Below are 27,990 nucleotides of genomic sequence, written 5' to 3' on the forward strand. Positions count from 1 at the left end.
CGAGGAAAAGTCAGAGGATTGCAAAACTCTGGGGATCATAAATGTCTCTACAGATGGAGAAATGAAAAGCACTCATCCTCTTGGGACTATGAATGTGTGTAGTAATTTTTCAGCTGGAAATCCATGCTAAAGTCATTGAGACGTTGCCAACTTCATGGTGGCACTAGAGGAAAAGTTAGGGGATCACCAGTCATTAGGACATATCCTCTGGGGACCATAAATGTCTGGACCAAATTAGCTGGAAATCCATGCAAGAGTCATTGAGACATTCTACTCAAAATAAAAAAGCCAACTTCATGGTGTGGTCCAGGTCAGGGGACTGCAAAACTCTGGGGACCGTGATCATCTTCACAAATGGAGAAATAGACAGCACTCATCCTCTGGGGAGCATGAATGTGTCAAGACAATCTGCCACTTAGATTTGAACAGATTTTGACATTTCTTGTAAAAAACTTTGTCCTGATAGTTTTGCTATTTAAAAAAAACAATAAGTTTCATCCTCTGGGGAGCAGGAATATTAAATCTAACTGAAATCCACGTGTTTTTCTTGTCATGAACCTATGTTTCGGTCAAGGAGAAAGTCTAACCTGACGGTGGCGCTGCAGAAGAAGAAGGGGAGGGGGAGATTCTGATCATATGTCGTGATCGGTGTCACCCTCAGCAGCACATCCACACTGCAGGAAGGAAGTCATTTTTAACTGGCTGGCTGTTGCACTTTCCGTCAGACTCCTCCACTTTCACCTGAGGCTAAATTTAGGCTATAGGCACTGAGCCCGGGCTGTTATTAATGGTGATGTAACTGTAGCACAGGTTGCAACTGCTATAGAGGTTACAAGCAACTGAAACCAGGGAGGCAAAAAAGGTTAAATGAGTGAAAAAGAAACTGAAATTGTCAAGATAACGGTACGAATTTAGTCACTAAATCTACGATTCAAACTAAATACAGTGACACCATCTTTGTCTGAGCCACACTGAAACATTTGTGTTTGCAGTCGCTGCAGAACCACAGGCATTAAGATTGCATTTGTCTCTCAAACACTATAAATAGGACGTATAAATTTATGATTACGCTCGCTGTCGCCAACTTGGGATTCCAGTAGCAACATCTGCTCCGTGTGGCAACACTGCTGCAGTTGAACTAGCTTTGGAAAGCCATTTGACACAAGACTATTTTTCAGTTATGAAGAAACAAATGTATAAAACTCATAACAAGGTTGTAGTGCAAATGTTAATAGTCTGCAGTAGCGATCGGCACTGAAACCAGGGCTAATATGAATCCGTAGTTCCATGGATTCCCCAGAGGTTAGACCCAGGACGTATTGCTGGACCCGCTGGAGGGAAGGGAGGCCCGGGAGAACCAGAACCAGGACTGAGCGGCAGACTGTCAGACCTGCTGCAGTAACAGGAGAGGTTTTCTAAAGAGACTCCGGTGCTCAGAGACACTACCACTTTAGTCCACAGGGGGCGACAGAATCAACACAAAAGTTCCTCGTAGTAGCTTTAATAACACTTTCTTAAGATTGTGGCCCTAAAACCGTAATTATTATATTTAAATGTGTAGTTGTTTTTCATCAAATTACCATCTGACGCCAAAGATATCCCAGTACCAGGTAGTATACCAGTATGGTTTTCTGGTTCAATGTGCAAAATACAATACTTTTCTAAAGAGACTCTGGTGCTATGAAACACTACCACTTTAGTCCACAAGGGGCGCCAGAATCAACACAGAATTAAAGTTCCTTGAAGCAGCTTTCATCAAACAATATAATAAACACAACGACTCAGTTCGTAACGTTTAATTTAGATTGTTTAATGTTAATTCCATGCTGTGTTTCAGTAAGAACAATACAGATTCCCTGTCTGTGGCTCCAGTCAGATATCCAGTAGTACAAATCAGCTCCAAGTTACACATAATGAAGCAAAAAGAAACAAAAAGAGGAGAAACAAAGAAAGAAACCCTTTGAACTCAGAGGAGCTTTAGTAAAGTAGGGGAGAAGCAGCAGAAAGAAAGAAGGAAAATGTGTTAACTCATGCAAGCACTGACACTCCTGCCAATTTTAGGGTTCTCTCCGTTTCGAGGAGGCGGGGCCAAAACCGAGACTCGTCTTTTTATTCATTTAATTAAAACCACCAATTTATGGATAAGTCAACCTTCATAGATTCAGCATGTGTTTACAGTTACAGTATTTCAGCACAACGTACAGTCCAAGGACGACTACAGGAACATGACAACAGAACCACTATGGTGTAAAAGTTAAGCACTTCTTTGCTCCACCTGGATATCGAGAACTTTGCCAACTTCCTCTGAAAAACCTAAGTTAACAAAAAAAGGGCACTTGTAGTTTTCCAAATTGCCCCCCCAAAACACAAAAAAACAAACAAAACAATAAAATGATTCGCATGACATTTCACTAAAACAGATAAAACAGCTCCCATAACTAATAGTCAACATTATCAGTAATAAAAGTTAATTTCTGTAATTACATTAAGAAAAGATTCTCAATACATCCAGCAACTGATAAAAATATGGAGAAAAAAAGCAACAAAAAAAAAAACACAATAATGAAAACAAAAGATTTCAGAACCGCTTGTACCAGGACAACAAAACAACACGAAAACAACCCGGGACTCTCTTTGTTTATCTTTGACTTTCTAACATTGTATTTCCTGTCTCAATTAAGTGCTATTTACTTGAATGATGTAAGGGCTAATATATAAAAATAAAAAAGAAGAGGAAAATAAAACTTGTTGGCTCCTTGTGGCCCTGCTGGGTTTCACGGAGCTGCAGAGGTGGAAGAAAGGAAAAAAAGGAAAGGAGGGAGCGGAGGAAGGGTGGAGGGGAGGAGGCGAGGAAGGGTGGAGGTGGGGGGGGTCTCAAGTTGTTGGCTGTTGGTGGTGTCGTCGTCGTCGTCGTCTCACTGAGCCTCGTCCTCAACGTCCTGCAGCGTCTCTTTGTTTTGTTCTTCACCTGGTGAAGAGGAAGAAAAAAACAAAGCGTCTTATTCACCAACAAGGTTCCCGTTCTTAAAGGGCCAGTGCGCTGCATTTTGGGGGACTAATGATCCTGTTTTCGTTAGCTTAGCATCGGGCTCCATGTCATCGATTTAGTTTCATGTTGTATTTTCTGACCCGTCTTTTGCCGTCAGAGGATCTTATTTACGGATACCGGTGAACACAAGTATTCAAAAGCTTTTTACTGAAGTAAAAGCAGCGACACAGTATAAAATACTCCTTTACAAGTTAAAAGGCCTGCTTTTAAAAACTGTGTTTATTGACATCATAGAGCAACATAATTACAGTTTTAACGTCTATATCTGGAGAATGTGTCACTGACATGAACAGAAGATGAATATCTTTGAGCACTTCCTGTTCTCATTTAAAAATAAAATGCATTCTAGCTATTTTCCTGCAGACAGGATGATTTCATTTAAGGCTTTTATTCTGAAATACTTGCAGGACAGATTTGTGGAAAACGCTCGGCTCCATAAATATGAGAACCACCTTGTAAATGTGGATTATTACTAATATTATTATGAATGAGCACACACACTTAATCTATAATATAAATAAATATAAAGGCCATTATGTAGAAGTTAAAGGACAGACTGTAGTGAGACGCTCACTGCAGTCGGTCCAGACTCTCAGTCGTCTGCCGTTAAAAGGTCAAAGTAGAACTTTACAGAAGTCACTCATTTACCAGCTTCACCAGCAGGAGGAACACTGTTCAAAGGATAAACGACAACAGATATGTCAACGGTATGAAAGAAGTTTCCGACTATTCGGTAGAGCTCCAGATCAATGTGAGCGCTCTGCAGATATTCAACGCCACTAAAGTATGTTTGTAAACCCTCACAGCACACGTCCTCCCCACCGTCCTAACCAGGAGCTTCATGTGTTCACATGATCTAAACACACTCTGAGGGAACAGAAGTCAAACTCATCTCCAGAAACCCTGTTTGAACGGCTTCTGGTTGGAAGATCAAAGACCACGGCCGGTTACCAACAAGTTAATGCAGAATCCAGCCAAACGACAGGTGAGTCATGTCATCATTAAACCACTCCCAGGATCCGGGTCCTGGAGACTTCGGCTGACGTCAAGAGTGGCTTTTTAAATCCTGGCTTAACTTTGGGCCGACTGACCTTCAACAACCAGACTCTCTCTTTAAAGTGCTCGTTCTGCAGCAGCAGCAGAACACAGAGGGAACTTCTCGGGCTCACACTGGTACCGGATGTCTTTATTTAATAAATATTCATAGCTTCCTCTGAGGTTTTTGAATTAATTCCGACGTCGTCTCACACAAAACAAATACTCTCAATCTGAATAAAATGATTCATCCGATGAATGAACCGTCTTTAATGAATATAAGTGCGTCCTCCATTCACAGCAGACAAACCACGAAAACTAACTTCAGACTTTATTATTATTTGATAATCACTAATAAATTAAACTTTGTATTTGGGGACAAATAAAAACTGACTTCAAGTTAAAAAAAACAAAAAAAAAAACTGTGTGCAGAAAGGTTTTAGGAAGGTAAGGAGGAGACGAGCGAGTCGGCGTCTAGCCGTGGAGAACAGGAACAGGGAGTATTGTGACTCTTACCTTCTCCCTGCATGTCTGAAGTCCATAGTGTCAGGTTATCACGTAACAACTGCATGATGAGTGTGGAGTCCTTGTAGCTGTCTTCATTCAGTGTGTCCAGTTCTGCGATGGCGTCGTCAAACGCAGCCTTTGCCAACCTGAGAAAACACACATTAACACGTTAATCAATGGTTAAGATTTAAAGCAGCATCTTTAAATGAAGTTGGAAATTTATATATATATATATATATATATATATATATATATATATATATATATATATATATATATATATATATATATATATATATATATATATAAATCCCTTACAAAAGGATCACATTTGGAAGTTGCAAAGTAAATAAAGGAGGATCCTCTCCTCTAAAGATAAACACGAGAGCAACAGTAACCTGCAGGCGCGGTCGGGGGAGTTTAAGATCTCGTAGTAGAAGACGGAGAAGTTGAGGGCGAGGCCGAGGCGGATGGGGTGCGTGGGCGGGAGCTCCAGCATGGCGAGGTCGGTGGCCGTTTTGTACGCCACCAGGCTGTTCTCCGCCGCCTCCTTTCTGTGGTTGCCGGTGGCAAACTCTGCCAGGTACCTGTGGTAGTCTCCCTTCCTGGGAATTAGGGGAGGAAAAACAAACAAAAATGGCCACAAAATAAACATCAAGCGTATGATAACATTACAAGTTAATTATATTTATGCAACCTCCGGTTCTACTGAGTGAAGCCGATGAGCAAGTGTCTTAAAGCTGCATTCTCTCTACTGTCCACCAGGGGGCGACTCCTCTGGTTGTATAGAAGTCTATGAGAAAATGACTCTACTTCTCTCTTGATTTATTACCTCAGTAAACATTGTAAACATGAGTTTATGGTCTCAATCTCTAGTTTCAAGTCTTCTTCAATGCAGCATGATGTTCATTTAGTAAATGATGGTCCATTTAGAGTCAAACAGACCATAAAGCAGGGGATGCTTTAGGGGCGGGGCTACACGGTGATTGACAGGTCTCTACCAGAGTCTATGGGTTATTTCTAAAAAGTGTCCCATTTGTGAACCTCCTTGATATTTCCATTGTTTCCTTGAGATACTTTGTCTAACTCCCTGACCGTTGCTGTCTGTAATCTACCTCTCAATTCTCCATAACTAACTATACGACTACATACTGCTTATTTACTCCACTGCTGCGTTACATTCAGACCACAGAGCTCTTACATTTTGTTGTAGAAGACCTTCGACTCTCCCATGACAGCAGAGGGCAGTAGGTGTCTGTCCAGTGCATCCAGAATATCACCACAGATCGTCTTCAGCTCCTTCTCCACCTACCAACAAACAAACAAAATGAAGACAACAATTCCACAGCAAATACATGTTGATCATTTTATTTAAAGGGCTGCGTGAGATATCGTTACAAGAAGGAACCACAGAAAGACACGAAGGAACCACAGAAGACACGAAGGAACCACGAAAGACACGAAGGAACCACAGAAGAAGACACGAAGGAACCACAGAAGACACGAAGGAACCACAGAAGACACGAAGGAACATCAGAAGACACGAAAGTACAAAAGAAGACGCGAAGGAACATCAGAAGACACGAAGGAACAGAAGAAGACACGAAGGAACCACAGAAAGACACGAAGGGACCACAGAAGACATGAAGGAACAACAGAAGACACGAAGGGACCACAGCAGGATTAGCTGACTCAGACTCCCATCAGGTCATTTGACTGCAGCATTAATAACCCACTCGTACTTCTCCTTCATAAAGGCCAGACAGAGCGGAGGTCTTTGCCAAACTGTGACTCAGATGCACGTGTCCAGTAGCTGCTTATGGTGTGTAATATTTAATATGAGCACTGTGATCTCACATTAGCGCGGCAAAATCTGAGACGATGTATTTGGGACAATGTGCTCCTTACAGACCACCGTCTAAATACAAATGCTGAGCTTGCTTTTGGGAGTGAAGTGACATCCTGGCCCTTTACCGTTTGCCGGTATTCCCGGATCATCTTCAGTTTCTCCTCCACGCCCTTGCTCTCCTCCCTCTGCTCGATGCTGCTGATTATCCTCCAGGAGGCTCTCCGAGCTCCGATCACGTTCTTGTAGGCCACCGATAGGAGGTTCCTCTCCTCCACTGTGAGCTCCACGTCCATGCCGGCCACGTTCTTCATAGACACCACCATCTCTGTGGAGGAGACACATTTCACCTGTGAGAACTTGAATATTATATTAATTACATCTTGAGAATACGACTAGCTGTCAAATCTTCTGAGGACTCCTGTTGTCTGACGAACGAGATTTGATGTCTTACGTCTTTTAAATCAATTAAATGACCATGCTGTGACATAGCACCTCCACCTGGCACAGATTCGGATGGTAACCACCAATATGTGACATTTCTCGGTTGGTCTGAAAGCATCATGTGTGAATTAGATAATAATTTACAGCTTACAGAATATGCAAGTCAGGTGTGACCGTGAAGTGACAGAGGTTGTTTAGAGTGCATGTTGAGGAGCTAAACGTCCATCTATTCATTGGCAACAACCCAACAAACACAAATACACACAAGTCAGTAGCTTAGGGGGTGCAATGCGGCCCCCATGGCGCACACCTCAACCTTCAAAAGATGTATTTTAAGTAGGACTTCAGCCACTTGTTCCAATAGTAACTAATGGAGAGAGTATGTGAGTCCGTGCACAGATATCACATTATTTAATTTATACGGTAACTTACGCTACAAAAGGAACAACATATGACGCTCGCTAGCCGGTCGCTGCTGCACATGTGCAAACTAGTGCTACGCACCTGTGGTTAAACACAGAGCTAGTCAATGCTAGCTGTCAGGGGCTAAACAAAGGAGCTAACAGCTAATGTACGGAGGTTACATTGAGTTACATTATGAGGCGTTCAAGCTCCATTCAGTAAAAAAACGAGTATTGGACGGTTCATTATAACGTCGTGTACAAATGTGATCTTGTTAAATCTCGTTTTTGGTGACAAACGATTAAATACAGATGTTTTTATATATTATATTTAATGTAAAATAGATATTAGAGAAGGAATTGTGATACGTTTAGCATTTTCTGGTGTTGGTACTCGGTATCAATGGGCACGTTCAGGTAAAAATGACATTGGAACATCTCTTAAATGTGTTGTGAGAACGTTTGTATTAATGACTGTTGATTGATGGACGATGTACGTAAAACACAGCTGGTATTTAAGAGATTATGTGTATTGTTTTGTTTCCACCGTCACGTTACAGCCCACCTCGCTACGAGATCTTTTGTTTGAACTATTGTGAAGAGTGCAAGCGTTACAGATGTTTTCTATGTAACGTTTTGCACACGGTCTTGTAGTGGCAGAATGGTTTGGACCGGATTCACAAAGCCTCTCTAGCATCAACTAAACACAACTCAAATGCAGCTTAACCAATGAAGTAAACTCCCTGGTAAATGTAAGATGTCTTCATTATAAGAAATAAAAGGACATTATGAGCCCTATGAGGACAATTAGATCTCACTGTTTGAAGCTTTTGTACTTCTCAGGTTAATGTATGTTTGTGTGGCAGCACTGAAGCTGGCAGGGTGTTAACTCTTTAAAATAATGTGTTTACGGGTTAAAACGTGCAGACTAGAGAGTGACTGATGTACTAATCTCTTTTAAATCACTTCTTAAAACACTTTTACAGCACTTTTACTTTTTCTGTAAATGCGCCAGAGTTAGCCAAAAAGCTATTTCTAATCTGTATTCCCTAAATTATTTTACTAAATATATATATATATATATAATTTATTTTTATATAATTTGTATCGTATCAACTGTCTCACTGAGCTTTCTGTTATTGTTGCCTTTTGTCCGTCAAAGCACTTTGTAAACTCTGTTTTTAAAAAGGTGCTATATAAAAAAAGTTATTATTACATTAGTATATAAATAGCTAATGTATATGACTCCCCCCCATCTACTATATCAATTTGTCTTTTCACCGACATATATATTTAACTATTATTTTCTATCACATGTTTGTTTAGTTATTCTGTTTAAAACAAGTACATATATTATTTTCAGTACTTTGTATACATAATATATGTGTGTAACATATATATATTTAACGTTAGTCTTTAAAAAAATATATATATATATATAATATATATTTACGTGTGTAATATATATGTATATATTATTTTCTATACATCACGTATACATTTTTAAAATATATTAATATATTATTTTCGATCATTTTATATATATATATATATATATATATATATATATATATATATATATATATATATATATATATATATATATATATATATATATGTGTGTAATATATATTTGATGACCTATTGCAGCAAAAATAAAATAAAAACCCAGAATGAATTGTACTACATTCCAGTGAGGGTACCACTATAATCCAGTAGCCCATAAAGTACTCTGTAAATACACTGAGTGAGTCATGGCACATGCACTCTAACGTTACTGGGCAACGTATTAACCAGTGGCGACGACAGCCAGTCTAAAAACAGCCTCATACAAGGCCCTTAAAGGTGTGACAGAGAGTGTACCGGAAATGGGGATTATTAATGTGCAAAATTATTATTATTGTACAAAATAATTATACATAGAAATAACAGTGTCATGACACTGGGGTGTTAGCTTCTAGTAGCTATAACCGGACCCAGTAGCTCAAACGTTAAGCTAATATATCGTTAGCATGGTGCTGACAGTTGACGCTCCAGTCATCCGCCATTTTGTTATGGGCCCGCCTTCGCTACACGTTAGCCACCATCCGTACATTTTTATTTCTTCTAAAAAAACACAGGGGCTTTATGAAATCTACTGTTTTAAATATTTAAAATTATATTTAATAATAATTCCCCCCCAAATCCAAAGGCCAACTGCCATGTCAATGTATTGTTGAGCTGAAACAACGACGGCCGTTAGCCTGCAATAGCTCCTCTTACTAGTTAGCCGGGCACTGCTGTGTTAACGTGAGCTAACGTTAGCTCACGCGAACATGTCCCCCTCTCACGCGCCAGCCCCGGGAAAATAAGTGCGTCCTTACCGTCATATCGCTCTGCCTGCTCGGCGAGCTTTGCCTGGTAAACTAGGTCCTCTCGCTCTCCCATTGTGGTGTCGCGGTGCAGCTGGAGTTGGCGAACGGAATTCAAAAGCGGTAATTTATTCTAGTGGAAAACAACGGTGATGGTAGTGGTAGTGGTGGAGGTGCGCCAGGTCTAATCGGCGGTTCCTAGAAATCAACTGTGGGTCGATTGAGTGGTGTTCCGCCCCACCGGCAGCGATGTGCTGTGTGTTGATGGGAGTAAAGATGGCGGCCGGTCTCATCAGAGCGATGCACACATACGCACATGAATCACCAGCTCTGAGACCTCCTCCTCCTCCTCCTCTTCTACCACCCAGTAAAACATGTAATATCTGTAAAGAGAGGAGCTTAATCATGAGATAATTTACAGTAATAAACACTGACTACGCTTGATGAGTTGGTAAATTATATATACTGTCATTTCTTTTTTTATCAGGTGATTCTGATAACGTTTTTTTTAAAACAAAAAAACTAAACCAACATGTGCTGTTACCAAAGTATTTAAAATAATAGTTAAATATAAATATATGTATTTATATTAAAACACTGATATTGATATTATATATATATATGTGTGTGGTATATATATATATATAAAATATATAAATATATATTTAACTATTATTTTCTATATATCACATGTTGGTTTAGTTATTCTGTTGTTTAAAAAACATTATATATATATATATATATATATATATAATAATATAATATATATATTTTTTTGGGAAGACACATTGCTAATTAACTTAAGTAACTTTTACTGCTTTAAGCAGCAAAATTAAATCCTATTTACCTCAATGTTTGGGGTGCTGGTTGATGTAAATACTTAACAAAATATATATTTATATTACAATTGCTCAATTTACTTTATGAGTGCTTTATAGTTGATAATATATTTCATTTACCACATTTTTATTATGACAATTAAAACCTTTTCCACTAACAGTTGAGTAAATGGCAAGGATATTTAATAAAGCTTAATTAATTGCATAATTAGCATAACAAATAAGCAATTAATTTCATCAGTTTGTGTGATTGTAATTTAAATCCTGTAGTCATTTTCCCTTTAGTGTTTGAATATAATTACAATATTACATGATACGTTTTCACAACAGCAAACATATTTCATGTCAGTATTCTAGCTATAATGTGCTGCGTATAACATAATCATACATATAAAACTAGTTCTATACATTCCTTCTGTACGTTGACTCTTTAGTTATTCAGCTTCACGCTGCGTTACTAAAAATAACCCTGTAACATGAATGGAAATCATTTCTGTAGCTAAGCAACTGCCATGTGCGGCATGAATGAACCGAAGCGTTAAAACATCTAAACGTTTGTTAAGAAGTCAATACATTTAACAGATCATTTGTCATGGGTCTGACTTTATTTACTAGTATATTAACACATTACATGCTACAGAAAATAAAAAAGGTCATTTCAATTGTCTTGAAAGAATATAGTGTTATAATAAAATGGCACATTTTTGATGTTAACACAATTTCCACCGTCATCTTTCTGCCACGCCTTCGTGCTCATGAGAGGGAATGAATGAATGAATGAATGAATGAATGACTTCATGCAGGGCGACTGAAATAAAATAAAATACTTGTTGGTGGTTTCATTGGTGATTCCATGTCGCTGTGAGAAGTGTGTGAGAGAGAGAAGATGATCTGAAGTCGACCACGTTAGGACTGGAGATACATTAAAGTATTAACAACTTGACATATCGTCTGGGATTCTAGGCTGTTTTCCTTGTTTAGAAGGCTGCGGTACAGTGAAATAAAGACTTGTTTTATTTCCCTTTACCCTCTAACTCTTTACATCCACAATACTGATGACTATTAAACATCTTAGTGTGAAACTGTTGTGGAAGCACCGACGGTCAACTCTACAATATCAACATTATAATAACAAAATATATATTTAGTGATCACGTGTTTTCTCCATATCGCCCTTAACCACATCATTAAATACTAAATAATATTATTTGGAAAGTGGCCAACTTGAAAACATAAAAAGCTGAAAGATCAACGTGTGGGAGGAAAACCAAGGATAAATAAAGAGTGGTGTAAGAGCGTTCTGTTAAAAGAATCTCCTTTAACGTCAGAACGTCCTCCTCGATCTGAATGTGGTTATAGTGACACCTAGAGGACAGACGGTGCGCTGGAGACACAATGTCATGATTGTCAACAGATTCAACAGAAAACAAACGTATGTTGCTTTGTTCTACTTGGCAAATAAAAGACACGGCAGAAAGGTAGATAAAAATAATAATTAATAAAAAGTCCAGATGTGCTGATGAAAGAGAGGCAGAGGATGAAGAGAGAGGAAGCACACGGAGGATTAAAGGAACACGATGTCACACCCGTTCTTCTTAAATTCAGTGAGCTGAAGACGGACAAACATGGCCGACAGACACAATGAGAACACACATGTGGTGAAGTGAGAGCATCATCGCTCCCTTCCCATCATGCATCAGTAAAAAGTGTGTACATCGAAGACCGGACAAAATCAGCTGTGAAGAAAACTACAAAAAGAAAATGTCTTAGCATGTAATGATAATCACGTGGTACATCATTTCATAACAATATGTTCCTCGTCGTTCTTCTTTCTTACAAAAGACGACTTGGTTTCGTCGGTGGAGGGGAGGAGAGTAGTGTCGTCTTTTATCTCCACATCAACAGAGAGTCATCTCGGGTCAGAGACCTCCGAGCTGCTGATCTCCACTTCTTCACTTCTACGTTTTCCTCCGTTTCATATTTGGTATCTGCTCCTTCAGGAGGACGTTCATCTCTCTCTCTCGGGGACACAAAGGAACTCTCTCGTCTTCTTGGGTTGAACTTTGAAACAACGCTGCATTCATGTCCAACGAGGACAATAGTAAAAGGTAAACACATACCTTTAAAGCCGGGGTTGGTACAGCGATCAATGAATCTGGTATCTGTAGTTGTCTCAGGACTGTAATAACCTCGTCCAAACGTTTTATTATTCGGCCAGAATGTAATTTAAAAAAATATAACAATTATGATGATTTCGGGAGCGTTGACGACTTTCTTACTAGATTTAGCAACTTTTGGAGCTCGCGCTGCTACGTTCATTGTAACGTAGCGGCTTTTTGATTCATACCATGATTCTTAAAATCTAGCGTTCTCTTGCTCGTGTTCTTTAGGTTACTAACCGTGGCTTTGAGGAGGTAAACACAGCCAGAGAACATCGTAAATGTTCAGCGTTGTTCACTCCAACAAATCCTTTAAAACAGCTACATTTTAGAGTTAAATATTAGTGTTATTATTATTAATATGTCTTTAATTCACTGAACAAAGACATCCACACCGAGAAGACAAATGAATGCTGACATTTTCAAGTTAGTGCTAAAAAAATCATCAGCTCAGGATTAAAAGAATAGTCTGGTCGACTTAGATAATGTCTTTCTGTAATAAATATATTAGCTTAGCTTAGCATAAAGCCTGGAAGTAGTGGGAGGGGGAGCTAGCCTGACCCTGTCCAAATGCTAGTTATTATTTGAGTCTCTGAATCTTCATCTTTTCTACGAGGAAGTAAACAAACAAGATGGAACGTTTTAAATTAGTGAGCTTTAGAGGTGCTGGTAGGTGGGGTTCTGTTTCGTTAGCCCAGGGCTAGGCTAGCTACTTTCCCCCAGTCTTTAATGCTAAGCTACGCTAATCGGCTGCTGGCGGTAGCTTCACATCTACTGAACAGACTCCCCAGAGGAAGATCACTGTTCTCATCCCAACGCTTGGTAAGAAAATGAAAAAGCACGACAACGAAACAGCAGCTTCAGATTGTGTAGAGAATATCAGACGGAGAAAGTGGTGAAGAAGGGCGGCCATGATTATTCAGAGGATGTGTGCGTTACAACGGTCCAACGCTTGTTTTGTCCTCGAGTGATTCTCTGAAACTGTCAAACCCGGAGAAGACGTGAGGGTCGTGGGGGGGTGGAATGGGAGGAGAAAGGGAGGTAGGTAAGGAGTGAGGAAGGAAGGGTGTAATAATAATACTAGAGTCCAGGTAGCGGCCTGACCCGTCCGCCCTCAGCTGAGCTCGTCCTCGGCGTTGTGCTGGTCCACCAGTTTGACGTGCGTGAAGGGGAAGTGGCCTCGCTTCCCTTTACATTCACCCTCCCACTGACCGTTCACGTTGATTTTAGTCACCATCACGCTGTCACCCACCTGGGGAGGGAGGGAGGGAGGGAGGGAGGGAGGGAGAGATAAGGTGTTATACATGGTATTATTAGAGAGACAGAGACAGAGAGAGAGAGAAAGAGAGACAGATAATTTATTTATTGTTTCAGACATAATATCCGGCTGTTAATGTTCCCCAGATATGATGATTTGCTGCTTTTTTTTTTTTTTACTATTTTCTGACATTCTGCAGACTTTAAAGTCTCAAAGATCTTAAAGCTGCATTCTCTCTAGTGTCCACCAGGGGCGACTCCTCTGGTTGTATAGAAGTCTATGAGAAAATGACTCTACTTCTCTCTTGATTTATCACCTCAGTAAACATTGTAAACATGAGTTTATGGTCTCAATCTCTAGTTTCAAGTCTTCTTCAATACAGCATGATGTTCATTTAGTAAATGATGGTCCATTTAGAGTCAAACAGACCATAAAGAAGGGGATGCTTTAGGGGCGGGGCTTACTGTGATTGACAGGTCTCTCGACCAGAGACGTATACGACTGTCAGGTGTTAGTCTGTCTGCCTGTCTGTCTGCCTGTCTGTCTGTCTCTGAGTCATGAACCTGAGTAAACAACGACTAACGGACGGTTCCAAAGGTCGATGTTTGATGACCTCGTTACCAGTAAAGACAAACTTCCTGTTAAATGTTTAACTGGCAGCATGATGAGATAAAAACATGTTCTGCTGCTGATGAAATAACTTACATTTGATTATTTTTATCCACCTACTGCAGCTGCACACAATTTAGGCATGTTTAACATTTAAAAGAGTAGATAGAAGTCATTTCTGATCTTGATAACAATAAATATGACAATATATTATGTTTTCTGGTAATTAAATAAATATTCTACTGTAAAATAAACACATGGTAAAGCCAATGTTTAGCTCCTGTGTGAATGAAATACTAGATCGATTAGAAGTACTGAGTATTTACTCATTTTATTAAGAATATTCATGCAAAAAATGCTAAACTTCAAGTGAAATTATATGTTTTTTAAAATCTAATTGCATTTAAATTAGTTATTTTAAAGTGTGATGTAAAAACAAAACCACACTTTCAAATGAGATTCCTTCAAAATATTTCACACCTGATTTTCTCAGAAATTTGAATTCGTATGAGCTCGTTATTCCCAATTTAGACGACGTGACTGTGTCACTGTGTATGATTTTATCATTAATTAATCATCATATTGAATTGTCGCTCAGCCTAAAGTTAAAGGGCTCTGCGTTTAGATGTCTAACGTCCAAAAACCCAAAACATATTTAGTTTGCGATCACGTTTTTTGTGTCACTCGTTCACAACACTGTTAGTGCTGATTAATGATTTCACCATCAGAGTGTAAATAAAGTTGTACTGACTCAGTAGAACTTGTGTTTCTAGTCTCTGATCTCTGATCATGTTTCATTGTAAACAACCAATCAGAGGAGAGCTAGTAACGTTAGCAGCACCGCTAACGGCTAACCAACGGAGGTTCACTTCAGTTACATCATGATGCCTTCAGGCTCTGCTCAGTGAACATGAGTACTGGCTGAAGCTACATTATAACGTTATCATGATGTGTTCACATGTCATCTGTAAAATGTAGTTTTGGTGATAAACTTGAATAAATCCAGTAGTTTGAAGGAGATGTTTTCACATGAATATAAAATAGATTTTAGAGATGAATTATGATCTGTTGAACTTCCAGCTTCTTAAATGTGAAGATTTACTGACTTTCTCTGGTTATTATGATTATAAATTACATATTTTGGGGTTTTGAATTGGTGTATGGACAAAAAACTGTGGTTTTAAGACTTCAGCTTTAGCAAGACGTGATGGACAATATGTTTTAGAATTTTTGTGACATTTCATAAAACACACGATTTATCAGGAAAATAATACGATTTATCGCTAATTTATCGCTAATGCTGTTAGCTGCCTCCCTCCTTTGCTCCTGGACTGAAGTGGATTAATTAAAATGTATCAACGATATTCATGGACTGGGATCTTCAAGAAGACAGAAAAGTTTAAAAGTGCTAAATTCAAAATTAAGAGCATATCCGTGGTTGAGGGATTGCCTCCACACGGCTCTCAACATGGCGTCAGCTAGAAGCTAACAGTGCTAACAATGGCAACAGTGCAAACAGAGCGAGTGGACGGTGGACGTTTACGCGGGACATCGCAGTGAAGAGCGACGGCGACTAGCTAGCCGGCCCGGCCACGTAAACAAAGCACAGAGAAGCTCCGATTACAACACACAAACTGCTCGGGTCGACGTTATTCCTCTACATCCACATAGACTACAGCGGTTTGTATTGTATTAATGCTCCGAATTCAGCACCTTTAAGTCCAGTTTTATAACGACATGCAACCACCTGAAGCAGGGATCCATCCAGCATCGTGGACTTGAGAGTGTTATTAAGAGGATGCACAATGAAACTAAAAGAGAGATCTCTGCCATCAGAGGGTAGAAGGAAACGTGGGCTAATCATTAACCGTCCACTAGTGCCGCCTTGCTGAGTCACTACCAGCCAACACCACGGGTGGGAGTGCCAGAAACCAGCTCACACAAAAAGGATCCTCCCGTCTATGAACTTATAAACAACCCAAAGAGCTGCAGAGAAACAAATCAACCAAGCAGCAGACTTGTGGTTTGACTCCACGAAAAGAAAAAGGTAAAGATTTGAGGATGGAGTTGAAGTAATATCTTCAAGAGAGACAAGAGAATACTCTGTTCTTCTAGTCCCGCTCCGGGCTCAGCTGGACTCCAGGCTTCACAGAGACCAGAGGAAATGGTCTTGTTCCCAAAACACAAACTATTTCCTCCCCCCCCAAACACTCAACGACCTGCTCCGTGGGAGCCCCGCTCTCGCTTCCGGACACTTTGAACAGTCCGGCCACCGAGAGCTTCATAATCATTTCTCTCTCTCTAGTCCAGAAAGAGGAAGCCAGGGAGTTAATAAAGACTTATGCTAAGCTAACTGTAACGTTACTGGACTGAGCTCTGCAGCAGAGACAACAAGAGACCAGATTCTGTAGAAGAACTGCTGCGCTCTCGATTCCTCTTCCAGCTTTGTTTATAAATCGAGCGTGTTGTCGTAGCGCGAGGCCTCCGCAGACAGCGAGCGACATCCGAGCTTCAACGGCGTTTATACTCGACGTGCTGCTTTATTCTACGAAACATCAGACGAACAAAACGAACTGTGAGGACTCGAAAAGACGAGTGTAACTCAGAGATACGACCATAAACCAACCTCTACAATGATAGAGGGATATTAACTGTAAGCTCATAATCATAAACTACTTTATTACCTTTATACAAACCCTGTAAAGACACAAGTCAGGTATTAAATGTAGATTCGTAATACTTCCTGTTTCTAAAACATCTAATTGTCCTTCTTTGTATAATCTCTAGACGTGTGAATAGTGTTTTTATCAGTAAACTATTCGTCCCGTGATTGCATCATTTTCTGCGTGAGTATAAACAAAGCTTCACTTTGCTCTTTTGAGAGGATCTGAGCTCCTTCTTGGTCCGAGATCGTTCTCCACACACACACACACACACACACACACTGAGTCCATATTTACCTCTAAGGCGAGGGCGGTCTTGTCGTAGGCGTTGGGGACCCTCTTCTGAATGGCCCTGGCATAGACGGGTCCGTTCTGGAGGTTTGGTAGAGGGGTGGGCTGGGCGTACTGGCTCGGGTCTCCCAGCAGCGGAGCTCCGGACTGGGCCACCGCGGTGGAGCCGTCGGAGTTCCCAATCGTCCCCGCTCCTCCCGGCGGCCCCCCCGGTACGCCGGCCCCACCCGCCGCCGCCGAACTCGGAGACGCCGGCCGGTACTTCTCCACGTACGGCACCGGGATCATCCCGGCCCGGCCCTCAGAGTTCTGGGCGTTCCACCACTGCTCCTCCGGCTTCTCCAGCACCCGGAGGACGTCGCCCTTCCTGAACGGGAGGTCCTCCTCGTCGTTGCCGGGGAAGTCGAAAAGCGCCCGGACGAACTCGTCCTCCAGGCCGGGCGGGGGTCCACCGGGGCCCACCCTGATGAAGGAGGTGTGTTTGGACTTGTTGATGGGTTCTATTAGAGTGGTGGTGTCCAGGTAGTGGATCTTATAGAACTCTAGCAGAGCAGGGAGGGCCTCGAACTCCTGGTCGCCGATACGGAACCTTGGTTGGGCCAAACCTGGAAAAGACAACGCGGTACAAGTTCTTTCATGTTCCGTCACATCTGAATCTATTTGTGTCACCGAGCATCACGGAGGTGCTTTCCAGAACGGCCAGGAAGAGACTTTTGTTTCCTTATTTTGCATTTATGTCCTCGCTCTTTTTCTTTTTCTGTTCCTTCCAGTAATAATGTGTGTTCCAGCGCAGACAAGCAGGGACAGAGTCCAAGAGAAACGTGGCGTTGAGACGGACTTCTTGAATATTTACAACCTAATAGGCTCAGCTAGTATATTAGGCTCATTTCTTAAAGAAATCACTGCCATTTAAAAACTCCCAGCAGCCACCATGATGCATTTAAGTGACAGAAACGTGCACAAAATGTGTAAAAGTTTAACATCTAGAGTCTAGAACTACGACCACACACGCGTGTCCTGTTCCTGTTATTTATTAATTAGTTTATTTGATAAGAGACACACATTAATAAAAACATTGCTGTAAATGCACCAAGAGGCCATTTTTCATCTGTAGTCCAAAGAGGCAGATGTTACAAAGTCAACCTATAAACAGAATATTGACCCTTTACAGAGCGTGCATAAACAATGAAAGAAGTGAGAATATTAATACAAGTAGTATCATCGTTTAGGAGGCACAAAACATAAAAGCATGCAGAGTGTGTGATATATATAGATACAAGTCAGTGAGACTCAGCTAAACAACAATAAGAGACATGCATGCAGGTAGACCGGCAAATTCAAGACAGACAGGTGGAGGACAGTGAGGTGCAGTTCTAGTGCTGACAGAGCTGGGGTCTGTTCTCCATAGTGTTGAATGAGGGGCTCTATTGCGCATCTCTTTTTGGTGCAAGTCATGCAAGAACGGTCCCATCAGCACCTCACACCTCCTTCCAGCCGAGCCCACAACCAGCTCCCCCCCCCCCCCCTCCTCACCTGGACCGGACTGTCGGTTGTTGTTGTTGTTGCTGATGCTGTTGATGATGTAATGCGAGACTTTGGAGTTCTCCGACACCGACAGCACGTAGTCCCCGGGGCTGGTGATGGAGTCCCGGACCAGAAACACTCCGTGCCTCTGACCCTGTAGCAGAGACACAGCCTCCTGTCTGCTCAACCGACCCCAGTACCAGCTCCCGCGGTCCTCCGCGTCGAAATTCCCGGCCATGATTGTGTGTGTTTTTTCAAAAAGCCCCTCCTGAAGCCGAGGCTTTCGACCGGCGGGCCTTCAACTACATACAAAAAAAACTTTAGCGCCTTAAGAGCACGTTTAGTAACCAGGCAACACCACCCGCAGCTGTAGCCGTTTGGGACATCAAAAGCAACCGACACAAGAGCCGCAACCCGGAAATAAAAAACGAGCACGCTTATCTGGTTAATGGCGGGAATTTAGCTCTAATTTATTTATTTTTGTAGCCACAGAATTCCAGCTACTAGCCAGCGGACCGATGACAACTAACTTCAAAAAAACTGAAATGGCGGATACGGGAAAAAAAAAAAAAAAAGGACCTCACTCCTCCACCGGATCTGACGTAGAAATGGTGTGCGCCACAGACGCGCTAGCTTTCGAGCTAAGTTAGAAGCTGGATGTAAGACTTCCGGTTCGAGCGGCGCACTATTATATATCACTCATCATACAAGCGTATTAGTATTAAATAAAGTTCTAATACAACAATAACATTGAACCACATTCTACTATAACATTTGTGTCACTTAATACCAAATACTTAGGCGTGCATTTACCTTTTTTCAAAAGTGACACATTTGTAAGCTCTTATTTTGAAGCAGAAGTCATTTCCTGTTCGTGTTAACTCTGTTTAACTTGATAGTCTCGTCCTTCATGTTGGTGGTTTGTTGTGAAAATAAAGCTTCTAGATTTAAGAGCAGCATTGATGTAATCACGCTGATGACACACGGACTCAACGTTTTGTTCACACAAACATTTAGGAGCTATACAATATATATATATATATATAGATTTATATATATATATTATGTATCTTGCACGTTTAATCTGGTAGACAAACGGCTTGGTTGCAATTCGTAAGTTTAGCCACTAGATGTCAGACAAATATTATTTTAAATCTTTAAATATTTCAAGATCCATGTGGGTCGATGGTCAACATCATAACATTTGTCCTCAACATATAATCGAGCTAATAATGGATTAACATTAAATAAGAAGAAAACAACCCTTATCCTAATATGGTATAAACAACATTTCCCCTGCAAACTTGATAGTGTTTACCTCTTTTTAATTACTTACGAACATTTATAACTGCAGACCTGATGGTTTATACCTATTTATTAATTCAGACACAATTAAGTTATTATATGTTGTAAAGATCCTGCACCACCTTATGTTCGAGGCAGTGCAATAAGGAAATAAATAAATAGATTTTCTCTAGGGGGGGGGGGGGACACAGATCCTGCACCACCTTATGTTCGAGGCAGTGCAATAAGGAAATAAATAAATAGATTTTCTCTAGGGGGGGGGGGGACACTGGACGTACAGATGAAGACTTTGAACCGTCATAATATTCAAACACAGTAAACACAGGACGTGTTTTTGTATCGTAGAATTTATTGGGATCATGGCATAACAGAAAAATTATACATTTTACAGTTTCATCTGTAAAAGAACGCACAGAGCATTCCTTTGAATGGATCGCCTCGTTAAAGTGGCACGAAAAACAAGAGAGAGCCACGAGAGCTTCAGGGAACAGGGCAGAGTGACAGAAGAAGATACTGTCTGGAGGGTAATACAGAGGTATACTGTAGATTTAGAAATATATATTGAAGAGAGAAAAGACCCAAGGCTACAGACACTTCATGCCTTCAGATTCACATTATCATATATTATTTTTTACACATATCAGCAAAGTCTTTGAGCAACACAAACATCTTCACATTTAGTATTAGTAGCTCCTCCTGCTCTCTGTGAGTCCAAGGTAAACACAACCATCATGTCATCTTTTACTGTAACGTATGAAAGGACTATTCATTCTGCCTGAGTCAGTAGTTATTGACCTCTGTATAAAGAGCCAATGGGTGAAACCCATCGCTAAGCCCCTCCCTCAAGGGCTGTATGCAACAAGAGGCAACATCCGGTTCTGAAGTGTCGTCTGAAGTGTCGTCAAGTGGACGTAGTCATGATGACGTCACCCGTTGGTTTGTGGACTGCCGTTCTGAAGCCTCAAATTAGGTGATTTCGCCATCGCCATCTTGGATTACGGCACGTTGCCATGTTGTTTATTTTGCGTAGAGACGCCGTATACGTCTCTGGTAGAGACCTGTCAATCACTGTGTAGCCCCGCCCCTAAAGCATCCCCTGCTTTATGGTCTGTTTGACTCTAAATGGACCATCATTTACTAAATGAACATCATGCTGTATTGAAAAAGACTTGAATCTAGAGATTGAGACCATAAACTCATGTTTACAATGTTTACTGAGGTAATAAATCAAGAGAGAAGTAGAGTCATTTTCTCATAGACTTCTATACAACCAGAGGAGTCGCCCCCTGGTGGACACTAGAGAGAATGCAGGTTTAAGACATGAAGCATCGGTAGAACGGGAGGTTGCGGCCTGCTCTCTACCAGAGACGTATACGGCGTCTCTACGTCACTCCTCCTCAGTCCAAATATGGTCACTTCCTGTTCACTGGTTGCAAAAAGCCAAGATGGCAACGGCCAAAACACAGAACTCAAGGCTTCAAAACGGCTGTCTACAAACAATACGGATGATGCCACCATGACCGCGTCGACTTCCTACATCTGACACAGATATGTTTGGAGGAGAGAGTTGTATGTTTTCGCCATCCAGATGTAAAAAAAACACGAGGAGAGATGATATGGATTTAACAGCGGGGAAGACCTCAATCCATCAAAGATCAACAAACACTACTTTGTTAGCTCCGAGGTAAGATGCTAATAACATCTGCTAGCTTCACAGGTTAGCAAACAAAGATGGTTGAATATTAATCATCGTTAATTTATGATATCTAATGTATGGATCAAGACCAATATCCTGGCATGCTTTAAACAAATGGAAAAGCAGGATCATTTAGTTTTATGTTAGATAATGAAAACTATACGGAGTCATAACAATATATTAACTTAACCTGCTACGGTTATTCTAATGGCCTCTTCGTTCACAATACTCCGTCTACTTCTCTCTAATATTTCAGAAACAATTATTCCAGAAATCTGCTATTAAAAGGGGGAGGGGCTTAGCGTAGGGTCCATGAGACATATTCAGAGTTGCACACACACACACACACACACAGATCATTCCTGTCAGGATGCACAAACCTGCATGTTCAATCAGATCAAAAATGCAGCACCGGGATCAGGTTATCGTCCTAACCGCTAATCCTTCATATCAAAGGTTTCAAATTTACAAAAAGCCAGAATCCATGCTGATGTATCGGTGTAATTCCATTTGTGATCTCTCTGCTTTGATGTGCAGTGTGACCTTAACATAAAGGCAGACGAGAGGGTTTTTGAAATGTGCCCTCTCATCCTCATGATGAATGAACTCTCTCTCAAACATTGGCTGTTGCGCCGCCTCTTATTTACGGTAGTTTGATTGATTTCTTTTTCCTCTGATCCGTGAAGACCCGCCCCACTTTGCCTCTGATTGGCTCAGATGGAAGGCTTCTCGTTTAGTGCTCTCATATGTAATTACAACTGATTATGAGAGGCTTGTTTTTTTTAAATGTTGCTATGCACGTTGCCTTATATGGATGGAATAACATTACATTTCCGTTTAGATATTCAATTTCCTATTGTGGTGTCATAAATAAATGTAAAAATGATTGGTTGCCAACCTCTAGGACGCTCAATCTAAAGCCACACGGACTAATAGCTGATGTTATTCAAACATTCACATCATCATCTGAACTCGCTGCAGCAATCAATACGTCGTCCTTCAAACACAACAGCTTCAATTGATGAAAATCACTGTTGTGTTCGAGGACAATCTCCCTCGGTCTCATTCACTGTCTGTGACGATGCACTGCTCGTGTGTTTGAAGGGTTCATTGTGCTGAGATGTTTGTAAAAATTGGTTTTGCAGGGACTGTCCAATTACAGCTGTTTTTTAAAGGGAGTTTAAAGGGAAGTTTATACTTTTAATCCACACAGAGCCGTGTTGTTGCCGCTGACGAACATCCGCAAAGGACACGAGTTATCTCTGGTTCACCGATAAAGAGATATAATACAGTGTAGGCTAAGTTATAAGATATGTAAAGACGTATTATAACACAGGGGTTGCTTCATTTGCCTTTTAATTAAAGGGCCAGCGCGTCGCATTTAGAGGGATCTATCGGCAGAAATGGAATATAATATGAATAAGTCTGTTTTTCTTTAGTGTATAATCACCTGAATATGGCGGAGAGCGTGACAACCCCAAAAAGGGACAAACTTAACAGTAGTTCTGTTTTGCACACGGGAGAAGTTTTTAGTTGGTTGCAATCTGCAACCTCACCACTAGATGTCGCCACATCCCACACAATGCACCTTTAAAGCTGTGTCGGTAATCCTGAGAAACAAGCAGGAGTACGATCGATTTCTTGAAATGATCCAATGAACGAACCCATCCTGGTGTTACCAACTCGTTTCAAATGAAAGTATCTCGCACCACAAGCTCCAAAAGTCATCAAATCTGGAGAGAATGAGTGAGAATGAAAAGATACCGCGTTTGTGTCTTCGCTTTTTTTATGTGAGAGCAAAAAAAAAAAAGAGAATTTTTAACAAATAGAATGTTTCTCAGGAAAATCACCAACCCTACACCTTTAAATGGCGGCTTTTCTTTCTTTTTTAGTGTCTCTGCTACATGTAAATGGAATCCACTCATTTGAATGGACACATTAACTACAGTACACGCTGCCAATGATATGCAACCGTCAAGATATTCTTCTTCTACATGTAAGATTCCTGACCTCTACACAGAGATTAAATGCAAATCCTTTGCAGAGGTAATGACTCGTGCTGGCAGAGAGGGACATAATGAAATGGAAACATGGATCCTGTGCAGCGCCACCACTGCTGTAGTTTAAAGGGATACTTCAGCAACGTAGTATTGCACAACCACAACATTCAGGGATTAGCAGCAGGACCGGGAGCCGGAGATACACTGGTTTGCAATTTCAATGAAATCTTCTTGCACACCAAAAAGTTTACATGCTTTTCAATATGAACGATGTGCTGCAACTGCAAGCAAGCAAGTTATTAAAGGCCTTCATTTTAATTTTTATTTTTAATGCGACACACGTTCACAGCTCCGAAGGTGAACGCATTTGCAGCTGTCTGCGGGAGAAGTTTGAATATATTTATTCATTTTTAACTGCTTTAATATGATGTGTTAACATTCTCCTCCTTTCCATTTTAATAAAACCGTTCTTCTCATTTTTTATAATGATAAAACTAATAATATCACATATTAAGAGTCTGGTTCACATTTCTCATTTAAAAACATAAAATCATGTTTAACATCTTAAACCATCCCAGACTACAAAAATATCTTTAAATAGATGATCTACGATCTAAAGAACAGATAAAAACATTATACTTTATATACTGTACATCCAAATATACAGTTTGTTTGTTAAAGCGTCACATTGGACTACAAGTGACACGTTGAGGTGGAAAGCACAGGCCGGGTGGGAGCTGCACACCATGAGGATGTCGTTAGTAGCGTATACGTGAATGTGATCGTATCTGATATATAAACACGGGACTGTGAGCATGTGAGGAGCGCTGGTGAAACACGATTATGAGGAAAAAGACTAAATCTGTAATCCTGACTCCCCGGCACTTCTCTTTGCGACACATTGGAATAATCTCATCCACTCGTTTCTTACTGCTTTTCCTCACAATCCTCCAATGTTCCTTTTTTTTATTCTTTATCGGTTGTTTATTTCTTTTGGTTTCAGCTGACTAATTTCATCTCCGGTGCACTTCTCTTCCACTGAAGACTCGGTGCATCTGTTCTCTCTTTTTTTTAATTTTATCGAGAAGCGGTCGTCTTGACTTTTTGATTCTCCGTCTATCTTCCGATCCGTCAGGAGGTACGTGGGAGGAAAAACATTTAAATCACTTCTAGTTTTTGGCAACAACAACAAAAAATAACAATTTCAAAAAGGTTTAAAGGGCCCGGACGTGTTTGTGTGTGCATTTGTTTCTGTTTTTTTCCATCTTTCAACAACACACTCTTAACGGGACGTGTCACAGGCACATGTAGGTATCACGATGGTTAAAAGGAGGAAAAGGACCTGAATAAAGATTCTATACATAAAAGCCTCGTGTGATATAATCAAGTCTATTCTACGCGTTAGCATCCTCGGTCTATTTACGTCCTGTCGGGCTCCTCTCATGTTCTCAGGCGCCTGAACGCCTCCTGGCGATGCGTTCATGTGGATCACGTCCTTCCCGACGGCCGACAGCCTCTCTTGACTTCGAGCACATTCAGTTGTCCTCCGAAGGAGACTCCTTCCTCTCGTCTCCTTCCGCACGAGACTCGACACACGGAGGGGGAAAACACAAGCAGGAGGAGGACGGGAGGAGCAGCGGTTCAGGTCAAGTGATCCGATCGGTCCAAGTCGTCGTCCGCTCTCATTGGCTCCACGGCTCCAGAGGAGTGTTGCGACTGGCTGGAGCAGGACAGGTGGGAGGAATCGTCGTCGGCCATCACCGCCCTCCGGCCCGGCCGTCGCGCCGCCTCCTCCTCTGTCTCCTCTGTCTCCTCCTCCTCTCTCCAGCCCTTCCTCCTCCTCCCCGCTTTCCTCTGCTCCCCGACCGTCCACATGCTCTCGTCCTCGTCGTCCTTCCCCCGCACCTCCCTGTCAAAGTCCAGCAGCTCCTCCATCATCTCCTCGATCTCCAGCTCCCCGTCCAGCTCCTCCTCCACCTCCGACCGGAGCTCGCCCATGCTCTCGGTCCGGTTGGTGTCGTCCGTCTCCTCCTCTTCCCCGAGCCCCCTCAGCCTCTCGGGGGGGTCGCTGGCCTGGCTCTCTCCGAACTCCAGGATGGTGGGCAGGTTCCCCTGTTTGGGACAACGCTTCCTCAGGCTGACCAGGAAGGGCTGCGGCAGGGAGAAGATGTCCACGTTGTTGCCCAGGTCGATCCACGTCACGCTGGGGAAACTGCCGGGATCCTCGGGGAGAAAATAAGAACAAACTTTATTATAACAAGAACTTTTACCTGGTCCTGAACCAGTCTCAGTGTAGTCCTGATCCTCTATCAGACCTCCATCAGTAAAGAGACCATCAGAGAGAAGATGGTCTGTTTCTATAGCTTTATCTCATAAGTTTAGGCGACAACAGAAAGCAAAGGATCTCATTTACAGGAGTTACACTACACTATGCTGCGATATCACATTTAAAAGAAAACATTTTAGTGACTCGCTGACCTTCAGAGCGTCAGTCACCTCCTTCAGAACCGCTCTGGTGAGCCGGTTCCCGTTCAGCGCCAGGGTCTCCAGGTGCGGCAGGGCGGCCAGCGTGGGCAGCAGCAGGAAGAAGGCCTCGTCCGTCAGCTCGCTGAAGCCCATCTCCAGGCTCACCAGGACGGACGCGTGGCGCTGCAGGTGAGTGCACAGGCGCTCCATGTCCCGGGCCGCCAGGGGGATACCGGACAGATCCAACGCCCCGCTGGACAGAGGGGCCGACAGCACCGCCTTCAAACTGGAGATAAGACACGTGAGCAAGGTTTAGGAAAAGATCATGATTTGGGTTAAAATAACTAAATATAACATCCACCTATTCTCTCAGCCGCTCAGTGAAGGTTTTTTCTTTTCGGTCTTTAAACTTCCTGGTTCATGATCAGCCTGCTTAAAGCTGTACTCTCCAACCACAGGGCCCCGAGCTAAAAATAAACCCAGTGGGGCGATTTGGCAGAGAATTAAGGGATCGTAGCGCAAAGGACTGATCTGAGGTCTGGTCCACAAAGACAGAAGAAACTGAGATCAGAAGTTTAATTCATCCAAAACAATCTCTGTAAAACACACTGGACATGAGAGCCAACGTTTATTCTTACCAACAAACAACACTGATGCAAGTGAAGTTTAGACAGACACACACACACACACACACACACACACACACACACACACACACACACACACACACACACACACAGCTCTGATCAGCTGGCCAAACAACAACGACTGTGGGGAACTATTATCATCAGCTGAATATATTTATGTAGTCACGTACCAGAGGGACTTCAGAGGAATCTAGGCCAGAGCCGCCCAAAGCAAAGCGATGACCGAGCGTGGGTCAAATATAGCCGTCCCAAAAAATATTTTCCTCCCTGAGACACCCGGAATCATAACACAGTGAGCCGTCACTGTGGTTTGATTCTGGGATTTGATCGTTCGGGGCAAAACATGCAACTAGCTGCAAATCTACCAACATCTTTTGGGATTTGGTGGCTGAAACAGGTAGAAAAACGTGTATATTTTTGGTTGTACCCACTAGTTTAATTCTGAAATATCTCAAAAGCTACCTGATGGATTAGCACGACATTTTGTACCAACATTCGTGGTTTCCAGAGGATGAACCGTAATGACTTTGTTGGTCCTTTGGCTTCTCTTCTAGTGTCACCATGAGGTTGACATTTATGGTTTTGAGTGAAATATTTCCACAGCTACTAGATGGATTGGCACGATATTTTGTACAAACATTCATGGTTTCCAGAAGATGAACCCTAATGACTTTGTTGATCTTCTGGCTTTTCTTCTAGTCTCACCATGAGGTTGACATTTTTAGTTTTTAGCATTCGTGGTTTCCAGAGGATGAACCTTAACGACATTGTCAGCTTTTGTCTGCTGGGATGGGCCCCAGCCTCCCCCGTGACCTTGAATAGGATAAGCCGTGACAGATGATGGATGGATGTGTTCGTGGTTTCCAGAGGATGAACCTTAATGATCCTGAATAGGATAAC

The 27,990-nt window shown here is 41.7% G+C and overlaps 3 protein-coding genes across 3 annotated transcripts in view; all 3 read right to left on the minus strand.

Annotated features, from left to right (window-relative positions):
• Positions 1–1,789: 1,789 nt before the first annotated feature.
• Positions 1,790–9,920, minus strand: ywhae1 (tyrosine 3-monooxygenase/tryptophan 5-monooxygenase activation protein, epsilon polypeptide 1). Its single transcript, XM_079165952.1, has 6 exons — positions 9,646–9,920; positions 6,566–6,765; positions 5,793–5,899; positions 4,990–5,196; positions 4,601–4,737; positions 1,790–2,968 (listed from the first exon to the last, which is right to left on the minus strand). The coding sequence occupies exons 1-6, from the start codon at positions 9,707–9,709 to the stop codon at positions 2,916–2,918; spliced, it is 768 nt and encodes a 255-aa protein (XP_079022078.1). The 5' UTR covers positions 9,710–9,920; the 3' UTR covers positions 1,790–2,915.
• Positions 9,921–11,064: 1,144 nt separating this feature from the next.
• Positions 11,065–19,460, minus strand: crk (v-crk avian sarcoma virus CT10 oncogene homolog). Its single transcript, XM_079166611.1, has 3 exons — positions 18,986–19,460; positions 17,459–18,057; positions 11,065–13,883 (listed from the first exon to the last, which is right to left on the minus strand). Exons 1-3 carry the CDS (start codon positions 19,212–19,214, stop codon positions 13,746–13,748), a joined length of 966 nt encoding a protein of 321 aa, XP_079022737.1. The 5' UTR covers positions 19,215–19,460; the 3' UTR covers positions 11,065–13,745.
• Positions 19,461–25,618: 6,158 nt separating this feature from the next.
• The window catches only part of lrrc75a (leucine rich repeat containing 75A), a gene marked incomplete at both ends in the record, with an annotated part of 32,322 nt that continues 29,950 nt past the window's right edge, over positions 25,619–27,990 (minus strand). The window contains 2 exons of the mRNA XM_079166821.1: positions 25,619–26,200; positions 26,456–26,729. Of these exons, the coding sequence (XP_079022947.1) occupies positions 25,619–26,200; positions 26,456–26,729 (856 nt within the window). The remainder of the gene's footprint in view (positions 26,201–26,455; positions 26,730–27,990) is intronic.

Source organism: Pholis gunnellus (genome assembly GCF_910591455.1).
Source record: "Pholis gunnellus genome assembly, chromosome: 9".
NCBI classification, from domain to species: Eukaryota; Metazoa; Chordata; class Actinopteri; order Perciformes; family Pholidae; genus Pholis; species Pholis gunnellus.